Source organism: Lipophrys pholis, assembly GCF_963383615.2.
Source record: "Lipophrys pholis genome assembly, chromosome: 6".
NCBI classification, from domain to species: Eukaryota; Metazoa; Chordata; class Actinopteri; order Blenniiformes; family Blenniidae; genus Lipophrys; species Lipophrys pholis.
This window is the reverse complement of record NC_137629.1, coordinates 18,499,889-18,509,821: the sequence shown is the minus strand read 5'-3', so window position 1 is coordinate 18,509,821 and position 9,933 is coordinate 18,499,889. Positions and strand designations below refer to the sequence as shown.

General features: G+C 41.9%; 1 protein-coding gene across 1 annotated transcript; it reads left to right on the top strand.

Moving 5' to 3' along the window:
* The first annotated feature begins 1,360 nt into the window (after window positions 1-1,360).
* On the top strand, window positions 1,361-9,526 carry cnot7 (CCR4-NOT transcription complex, subunit 7). The gene is made up of 7 exons (XM_080464994.1): window positions 1,361-1,554; window positions 3,289-3,412; window positions 3,487-3,680; window positions 5,075-5,236; window positions 6,544-6,688; window positions 6,772-6,882; window positions 7,877-9,526. The coding sequence occupies exons 2-7, from the start codon at window positions 3,296-3,298 to the stop codon at window positions 8,006-8,008; spliced, it is 861 nt and encodes a 286-aa protein (XP_080321120.1). The 5' UTR covers window positions 1,361-1,554; window positions 3,289-3,295; the 3' UTR covers window positions 8,009-9,526.
* The last annotated feature ends 407 nt before the right edge of the window (window positions 9,527-9,933 follow it).

Genomic DNA, 9,933 nt, shown 5'->3' with positions numbered 1-9,933 from the left:
CTTCTTGAAGTTGTTGAATCTCAAGGGAGTTTTTGACAACAATACAAAATTAAAGTTGAAAATTCAGTAAAATGTTGAATTGGCCTGCAAAGAATCTCAAGAAGTTTGCATTTACAGTATATTGGAATATCTTAAACCCCAAAAAATAATCTTGTGTTATGCTAATAACTGATTCCCACAGAAGTGTTTTCTGCAAAACCCAATAAAGTATTGGCAGCTATTGTTTGACATGAAAGTTTCATTTCAGTTGAGCGTCCTGAGGAAAGTTATCCAAAACATTGATTCAAATTTTTGAGAAGAAACCATCATGATGATAACAAACAAGTATTTATTTTAATAAAATACATTCTTGGAACTGACATATTAATTAAGATCAGTTAAATTGATAGAACGTGGTTTAGTGCAACACCATGGGTGTCACTGTTACACACCATATATAAAGGCTTCCCAAACATTTTAAACTGAAAGCAGCATATATAGATTACTTATTGCTTATGGATTGAAACAGCTCTTTGCTTTGAAAAACATTAGAATCGTCTCATGCAATCAGAAGTGACTACTTGGAGTGAGATACAGAGGTGTCGTGCTCTCACCTCATAGCGAAAGTGTCATGGGTTTGCATCCAGGGCAGGTCCTTCAGTGTGGAGTCTGCATGTTCTCCCTGTGCATGCATGATGACCCTAGCTTCCTCCCCCCAGTCCAAAAGCATGCATATGTTCATTGATGAGCCTAAATTGTGAATATGAGCGTGTGGTGATCTCTCTGTGTGTGTTTGGACTGAATCCTGTCCAACAGGAGACAATTTAGGATCAACAATTAACCTCACAAGCATGTTTTTGCACTGTGGGAGGAAACCGGAGAACCTGCAGGAAACCCACGTACACAAGAGGAGAACATGCAAACGCCACACAGGAAGGCCGGGCCAGTATGTGAACCAGCAACCTTCTTGTGATCAGAGGGAGCTAACCACAGCTCCACTGTGAAATAATGAAAATATTTTACTCCAATATTAAAATATTTCATTTTTATTTAAGATAGAATTATGTTCATTGACGAAATCTAATTTAAATTTAAAAAAATTGATATTTCAAAAATACTAGAAAAGTTCAAAAATATATTATAAGTGAAAGATGAACCGTTTCCAAACAGATGGTTATGTAGTGAAAGTGCAAAGAAGAGAGTCCATGTTAGTTTATGTTACTTTGAATGAATTACACTTTATAATATGATAAAACGCGCCTCTATCATCTTACTTTGAATTTTTAAAGCTTTTAGAATAATAAACATGTTTGGTTTTTTTTTTTAATTCACAACGATCCCACCACCAAGCACGCGGACTTGCTTACGTGCGCGTGTACGCATTCGACGTTTAACGTGATGACGTCGGGTCGTAGGCACAGCTATGATGGCAGTTGTGGGCTGATATCAATACCACACTGAATATAAACTATTTAAAAGTTCGCGGAAACCCCCCCGGGACACATTACCGTGAAGCAAACCAACCACCCCCAGGTAGCACGCGCTCCAGACACACCCCTGCCCGGTTTGGGAACGGTAAGTTGACGCTGCTACGTTCAACCTTTATCTAACGTGACTCTGTGCGCGCGTGTGTGTGTGTGTCAGTTTGTGTGTGCGCGTGCAGCTTTCACGCGTCTCCTTCGTGCTTCAGTCTGTGCGGATCCAGACGTGCATCTGAGAGGCGTGTCGGCCGTGCAGACCCCCTCCACCTCCCCCCCCCCCCACCCCCTGCTTCCCCCCCCTCCCTGCTCCCGGTGCAGGCTAACTGCTCCAGGTGGCCGAGCTAGCCCTGGTGCCGCTGCGGCTGCACAGCCGGGGGAAGGCAGCCGGCTGGCGGCTCTGCCCGGGCTGAGAGCCGCTCCAGAGAGGAGCTCCTCTCCCAGTTCCTCCAACATCTGCAGTCAGCTGAACTGAGCCCACCTCAGAGGAAGCTCAACCAGAATGCCATGTGTCATCTGACACCCAAAGTGTCTCCCAACTGTAGAAGCTTTTATTCTGGAATAAAATAAAATAAAGATTCATTACCTCATTTAAAGGTTAGGCTTAATCGTGGTGATTGCTCAGTACCAGACACATACAAATGCCATCAAAATAACATGGGATTAGTGGTGTGTCCCAATGAAATGACATTTACAGGTATGAAGCATGTCAGTGAAGTCACAACTGTGAATGGTTTGTTATTGCTACAAAACTTTATGGGGTTTGTTGTCCCTTTCTTCCTTGATGTATACAGTGGATCTCCACTCTGTCATCTTGTAAAACCTTTGACCTGAGTTGGCCGAAGTCAAATAGAGTTTTTATTCAAATGTGGACAAAACTAAAGTGTTTGCTTCACTTGACATTCAAATATAGAGAAAAACGCAACAATCCCATGTGAGAAAGCTAAAGAAAAGCTTCCCTTTATCAGAGAGAAACTTCTCACACAGGGGTCCTGAACCGGCCCATCAGAGAGTCCATTGGATCTGTGGACTGACACTGCAAGGTGAAAAACTTTACAAAGACATTGACTTGAATTTATCCAGAAAAAAGTAACTCGGGTCTTTTATTCATTTACTTAGAACTACAGTGTTTTAGTACAGGTCGCGGACATAAGGTAAGAGTTATGAGCTGATACATTGGTGTTGCTGCAGTAAAGACAATTTTATTTCTCTTGACCTAGACACAAGTCAATTGAAGATATTTTACAAGTATATAAATTCAAACAAGGTGATTAAGAAAAAAGAAAGTAAATACTTTATTAAGCTATAGTACCATTTGCATCTAAGCCACACCGAGAATCTGTGAAAACATACACGCTGAAAGCTGTAAAATGCTCCAAATAGAGGATGTGCTAAAGACATTTCACTGTATCCTGTTTCAGGAGGCATTGTTTAAAGTGACATGATGTTGAAATAGAATTTTCGAAAAAAAAATTTAATTAAATGTGTACTTTTTCATAATGAATTCATATTTCTTTGCACTAAACCAAAGGAAAACTTGTCCAAAAGCAGAAAGTTTTGTCTTTCTTCAGATTGAATTTTATTTTACTGTGTCATGTATCTGAATCCAGTCCCAGTGAAGAATGACTGCAGCTGAAGCCATGGTAAAATACCATGGTAAAATGGGTTAAAAACTACAAAAAGAAGCTTGTTTTCAGGTTGTTGTAAGGTCAGTCCTGGCATTTCCATTTAATGTGCTGATCTGTAGTGGGTCAATTATCCGTCTTGTGTTTTCCCTCAAACCTGCTTTGTGCCCTGATTTGTATGCTTTCCCCCCTCTTACATGGCGAAGTGGCACTATGCCCGCAGCTACTGTGGATCACAGCCAAAGAATATGTGAGGTTTGGGCAAACAACCTGGAGGAGGAGCTGAAGAGGATCCGACATGTCATCAGAAAATACAACTACATTGCCATGGTGAGCGTCACAGTCTCGCCTCGTACTTTCAAAAAAAAAAAGAGCCATTGTTTTGACGAGGTGTCTGCTTGCAGGACACAGAGTTCCCTGGTGTTGTCGCCAGACCCATCGGAGAGTTCAGAAGCAACGCCGACTATCAGTACCAGCTGCTGCGCTGCAATGTGGACCTGCTCAAGATAATACAGCTTGGACTCACTTTCATGAACGAACAAGGGGAATATCCTCCCGGGACGTCAACGTGGCAGTTTAATTTTAAGTTTAACCTCACGTAAGGTTGCGTCCTCCCCTCGAGTTCAGCTCGGGGTCAATAGAAAACCGTGGCTGTGGCTCAACTGTTACTTCAGACCTGGCTGCTGGGGTCGTGCTGTTTTGTTGCTAAGCATGGTAGACATAATTCAACACTAAGACCTGAGCTGAGAGGTTAGTTATGCAGCTCTGTAAAGCGAAATACCCTATTGCTTCCACAGTAGCATTAGCATCAGTGTGACACTGAATTAGTTTATAAGAGCATACATGTTGAAGGTTGCAGAAATCATGTGTCCTGAGCAGCTACAAACCTCTTTGAACGTTGTTGCAGAGAGGATTTCAGATGGTTCAGCAGATTGGCCTAAAGAAGGACAAAGACACACAGTTGTATTTATATAGTGCCGAATACAACACAGTCATCTGAAGGAACTTTTGCAAAGGAAAACCCCAATATTTCCAATGAGCGAGCGTCGGCGACGAATTAAAGGGAAAATTAGGTTCAGAGGCGGCTGTTCTATTCTGCGTTATGGGATAGAAGGAGAGAAAAACATTGGACAGACACGAGCAAAGAGACAGTGGTCAGGTGAAGGGTAATCCGCTCTCTGCATGAGGCTGATGGTATAGCGAGAGCACAGACTACAGGAGGGAGACGGAATGTTAGTGACATGTAGGTGGAAGATCACTGTGTGGAGAAAACAAAGAATCTCTGTGTCGGCCCTCCAGCAGCTTCACTAGGAAAAGGTCCAGAGTGGCCTGAACCAGCTCCAACTGTACGCTTCATGGACTAGAAAAGTCTGGCTGATCGAAAACTGAGAACCTCCAGTAGGCAGCACTCGGAGAACTCTGTGCAGACTTGTGGGAGTTGAAGAAGTAGTCCTGGTCAAAACCAACTCCCAGGTTCCTCACAGTGGTACTGGAGGTCAGAGTACAGTAATACCATCCAGTGTTACCGGATCTTTAGATCATTTCTCTCTCGGGTGTTTTGGGTCAAATATAATAATGTTTTATCTGAGTTCAGAAGCAGAAAATGACGGCTCATCCAGGCTTTTACGTCTTTAAGACCAGATTTTAGTTTAACAGGTTGATCAATATTCCTGTTTTCATAGATACATAGATTTGTTTATCATCTGCATAATGGTGGAAGTTAATGGCGTGTTTCTTAATAATATTCCCCACAGGAAGCATGTATAATGTGAAAAGTATAGATCCTAAGATAGAACCCTGTGGAACTCCATAGATGGATGTAATCTCCCTGTTTGACATGTTTTAGTCCTGCTCACACAGAAAACAATATGTGAGAACTTGTTCTTCAAAGTCCTTTTTTTATTCTTATTTATTTATTTATTTATTCAAATCTTATTTTTCCGACAGTCGGTCGAACTGATTGTTGTCGTCTTTTTTCCTGTTTGTCGTCAGAGAAGACATGTATGCACAGGACTCCATCGAGCTCCTGACCACTTCAGGGATTCAGTTCAAGAAGCACGAGGACGAAGGCATCGAGACACTTTACTTTGCGGAGCTGCTGATGACGTCTGGGGTCGTGCTCTGCGACGGGGTCAAGTGGCTCTCGTTCCACAGGTACGCCGCTTCGCACTGAACTCCCGGCTGGAGGTCGTAGGAGGGAAACATTTACTGAAGTGACAAGCGGTGCGACTGCAGCACCTCTGAAGCAAGGATAACGTCTTAAAGTAAAAGGTGAACGTTGGGAGTCAGAAACCGACAGGATAACGTCGAGGAAGTTCACATAGGATTTACACATATAAACACAGGAGGCTGACCGAGCCATTAACATTCAGTTTCTTTAAAAAAAAAAAAAGACTTTATCGCAATATCAGAGTGCCTCTTATGAGCCTGTGCACCTTGGTCCATTAACACTTTAATTGACAATGACAGCTTCATCACTCATTAACATGTGGTTTTGTTAAGCTTTGTTGAGTTGTACAGAATTGGGAGTCCTGTCGTATCTCACCCAGTGAGAACACTCGTGGTGAGGCTAAGATGCAGGAGTTTAAAACCTTTGAGCCGCTGGTTAACAAGGACGTTGGACTCGTGTCAGCGCCTGTAACTGACCCGTCAAGTATGAAGGTCACCGTTCAGCACCAGCGTCGATGTTTAACCGGTTCACTCACTTCCTGCTTGTTTCTCTTGTTTCTGACGCCTGCTAAGTGAAAGCTGCATTTTGCATTTCATTTTTACGTTCAACAAGTACTTTAACTGCTTCTGCGGACGTGGACCAGTATCGATTAAAAGCGCATTTTATGTTCTAATAGTTATTTTGATAAAACAAATGGTTTATGTAGCGGCATTTTTAGAATAAAAATGGACCATCCACTACTCTTGAAGTCGTTATTATTCTGCATGCAACAGCTGATTAATTGTGAGCAACTGCAGAAAACAAGACTCTGATCAATTGCATCAGTAGTTGTTTTTTGTTTGAATAAAACATCACAAGAGAACATTGCAAATCTTTAATATTGACAAAATAGAGACAAAGATGCTGCTTATTTTAAGTATGGCAGTCATTTTTATTTTGATTCTAAGTTGTATACTATTTGGATGCGTTTAGCTATTTTCCATTCATTTTGTAGAAGAAAGAAAATTATTAAATCATTTTAATAAATAAAGAAAATTTAAATATTGACATTCATCAGTGTCCCACTAGAGGGCGCTCCATTGGTGGCCTGTGTACCACAGTCTGAGAGAGTTTGTCTGGGAAATACTTTTCATCAGTTTCAGTTCAGCGCCGACACTTTTATTTCCCCTGAATGAAATGCGTACAAACAACAATCAATCCAGAAATAAACAAAGTGTCGACCTTATCAACCTTGTTGATCTCGGCTGCTGCGCCTCATTCAAATGCGCTCTTGTGTTTGTGCGTTCCACAGCGGCTACGACTTCGGGTACCTCATTAAGATTCTGTCCAACGCCAACCTGCCCGAGGAGGAGGTGGACTTCTTTGAGATTCTCCGCTTGTACTTCCCCGTCATTTACGATGTCAAGTACCTCATGAAGAGCTGCAAAAACCTGAAGGTGCCTTGACAGACAAGACGGCGCGTGTTTAATTCCCACGTGTCCTGTGCCGCCTCTCAGGCGCCGACGTGTTTGTGTTCCAGGGTGGGCTGCAGGAAGTCGCCGAGCAACTGGAGCTGGAGAGGATCGGACCGCAGCATCAGGCCGGCTCGGACTCTTTACTCACCGGCATGGCGTTCTTCAAGATGAGAGAGGTGGGTGCCGGGACGTCTGTGTGGCAGTGACCAACTTTTTTTTTTTTTATGGTTGTTTTAAGTCTGAATTAAAGTGATTATCCAGGGAATAGTCATCATTTCTGCTTTTGTGTCTTATCTCTTATCTCTTAATAACAAAATGAAGACAAATTCGACTGGAAGTCAGTTCTGATGCAATATCCTTCCACATGTTGTCATACTGAGTCGATGTGATTTTATTGTGGAGAAATAAATGAAACCAGCAATTTTTAGGAAGCTGGAGTCATTTCTTAACTCTTGATTTGCAATTTTCTACCAAGAGCACAAACCGTAAAGACGCACCGGAATCTGATGGCAGTGTTTGTGAAGGTCGACTGAAAAATAACGTTCTTCTGGTGCAGTTACCACAAAAATACGACATTTTAGAGAGATGAATGTGTAAAGCCTCACTTCAGAATGACCCAGTTCTGTTTTCCTTACCAACGCCAAACACACGAGCCCTGATCTCAACACAAGAGGATAATCAGCTGAATCTCTTTATCTTTAGTATTCCTGAAAACTTTATTGCTTTTCTGAGCTTTTCTCTGCTTCATATAACGGTGCTGTGCAAAATACCTAATATTGATTAGATGTAGATTTTCCTTTGTTGTTGTTCTTTTTTGTGTGTTCAACCTTTCGCTTGATGATTTTTTATTATACAAATATCAAATATAGACTGTAATGTGAGTTGAAGTGACCTGCAGCTCTACTTGCTTGATGTAAATATGAAACCAAAATGAATCCTGGAAGAAAGCTTTATATTCGATTTTAAGATACTTAATTTACAACACAATGACGCGTTCAAGACGTTGAATATGTGCATCATTGAGGTCAGATTCTTTTCATTATGGAATCATTTCCATCAAATGACTCTCCTGTTAAACAAGTGAGGAAGTCATTCACCTTTTATACATTTAAAAGGAAAAAAAAAAATTCATATTCGTAATCATCCTGAGTCATGGTCTTGTTCCCACAGATGTTCTTCGAGGATCATATCGACGACGCAAAGTACTGTGGTCACTTGTACGGGCTGGGCTCGGGCTCGGCCTACGTGCAGAACGGCACCGGGAACGCCTACGAAGAGGAGGCCAACAAGCAGCAGTCGTGACATCGTCCCGAAACACTCCCATCCCGCAGTCCAGCTCCGCGAGGAGCGCGGTGACGAGCCGGCCGCCGGACAACAACAACAAAAATGGAAGAACAAAAACAAACCCCATACATACGCATTATTTAGCCAGATGTTTGTCGTAGGTTCTGCTCACCTCACAGACCAGTGGATAGGATGATCAGATAACGGAGACCACAGCTGTGCGCACACACACACACACACACACACACACACACACACACACACACACACACACACACACACACACACACACACACACAGAGTTTAGTTTGAGTTTAGTGTTTTATTCCTCCGTAGCCGGTGTGGTTGGTTCAGTTACATTTGACATGCTTGACGAGACGGGATTTTAGTTCTCCTGAAGTGTTCTGTAGACATGTTTTTTTGCACTTTAAAGCTCTAACCTGATTTTATAAGGAAAGCTGCTGAAACTGTTCTCTCTCTCTCTCTCTCTCTCTCTCTCTCTCTCTCTCTGTTGCCTTCTCTACGTTCCCTTTTTCCATCGTGAACATGTAAACCTTGACTACCACAGCTCACCACGCTCAGCCTTAATATTAGCTGCGTTTCTTCTCTTTTAAGCTTTTAATTTATTGTGCTGGTTTTCTGGGGCCTCCAGTCGTCTCCCCCCCCCCCACCAGTTCAGCACCAGGACGCCGGGGACGGGGAGCGCACTCTCCTCCTGGACGTCCCGCCTGATGATGAGAGTTTGCTGTCTGTGAGTGTGTTTACGTGCAATAAAATACTGAAGTCTGAATCACATGCTCCTGGACCTCATGGGGATGCCGAATGGCGACGTTTTATTATTTCATTACCAATAGCTGCTGCTTCTGTGTCTGAATTCAGGACAATGTTCACGCAGGCTGTACGTGTCGGGGCGCACGCATCGTTTTGATTGGAGGAGTGTTGACTGGTGCGAGTAGACGCCCTCACAGACACGAGCGCTCCTGAATCTTTAGTTCATCCCACATTAAAATAAATCTTCATTTCAAAGGAGAAAAATACTCTGTTGAGAGTATCAGGTTTATTTAGATTTATTTGAGTCCTAATGTTACGAAAGGAGAAATGATTCCTTTTTTTTTTTGTTTGTTTGTTTTCCTGAAAAAGTGACGTTAACTTTCTCACACGCGTCCTCTCGGTTCATGTAGAGTTGATTTCTCTTGTAGCATTTTAACATTGTGATGTTTTTGTTTTTCTTCTTTCTCCTCAGTTGCTTTCCAGTTCATCCATGCTGCGTAGAACAGCCGCATGCACTAAGACGTTTGAATAAATGCCGTGTTGTTGAGTAGCACCCAGAACTTGCATAGCTGTGTGTTGAAAGCGTAGGTTCTCGACTTATTAGCCTCGGAAAAAAAAAGAATAAAAAATAAACCTGACATTTACCTTCCTTTGTGCAGCACATCTTTCACACTGTAAAAGAGTTAAAGATTATGCAATATTAAAACCAATGTGGAATGTTTTTAGATTGTTTTGTAAATAAAGGCCTGAAACTTTTCTACCACAAAAAGATGTCTGGGGTTTTTTTTTTTTTGGTCCATTTGTCAACAAATTGACCTCCAGTGTGTTTGAACAACGTGGGAGGAAAACTAAACACACACACACACACACACACACACACACACACACACACACACACACACACACACACACACACACACACACACTTATTGTTGAGGTTTGAATAGGCTGGTTTCGATCATGTTGGTCAAATATTGATCAGTCGTGTTTTTAAAACGGGTTAAGATATTAAGTGAAAACAGTAAAAACTTTCATTTGAACAAATGCAAATAGATTCAATCTGATGTACTTGAGATCATCATCAATAATAATTAATCAATGTCCAAACTAAAAGTTACAGATCATAAAACATGTAATAATGGCAGACAATGTAAAACCTGACAATTATTTTG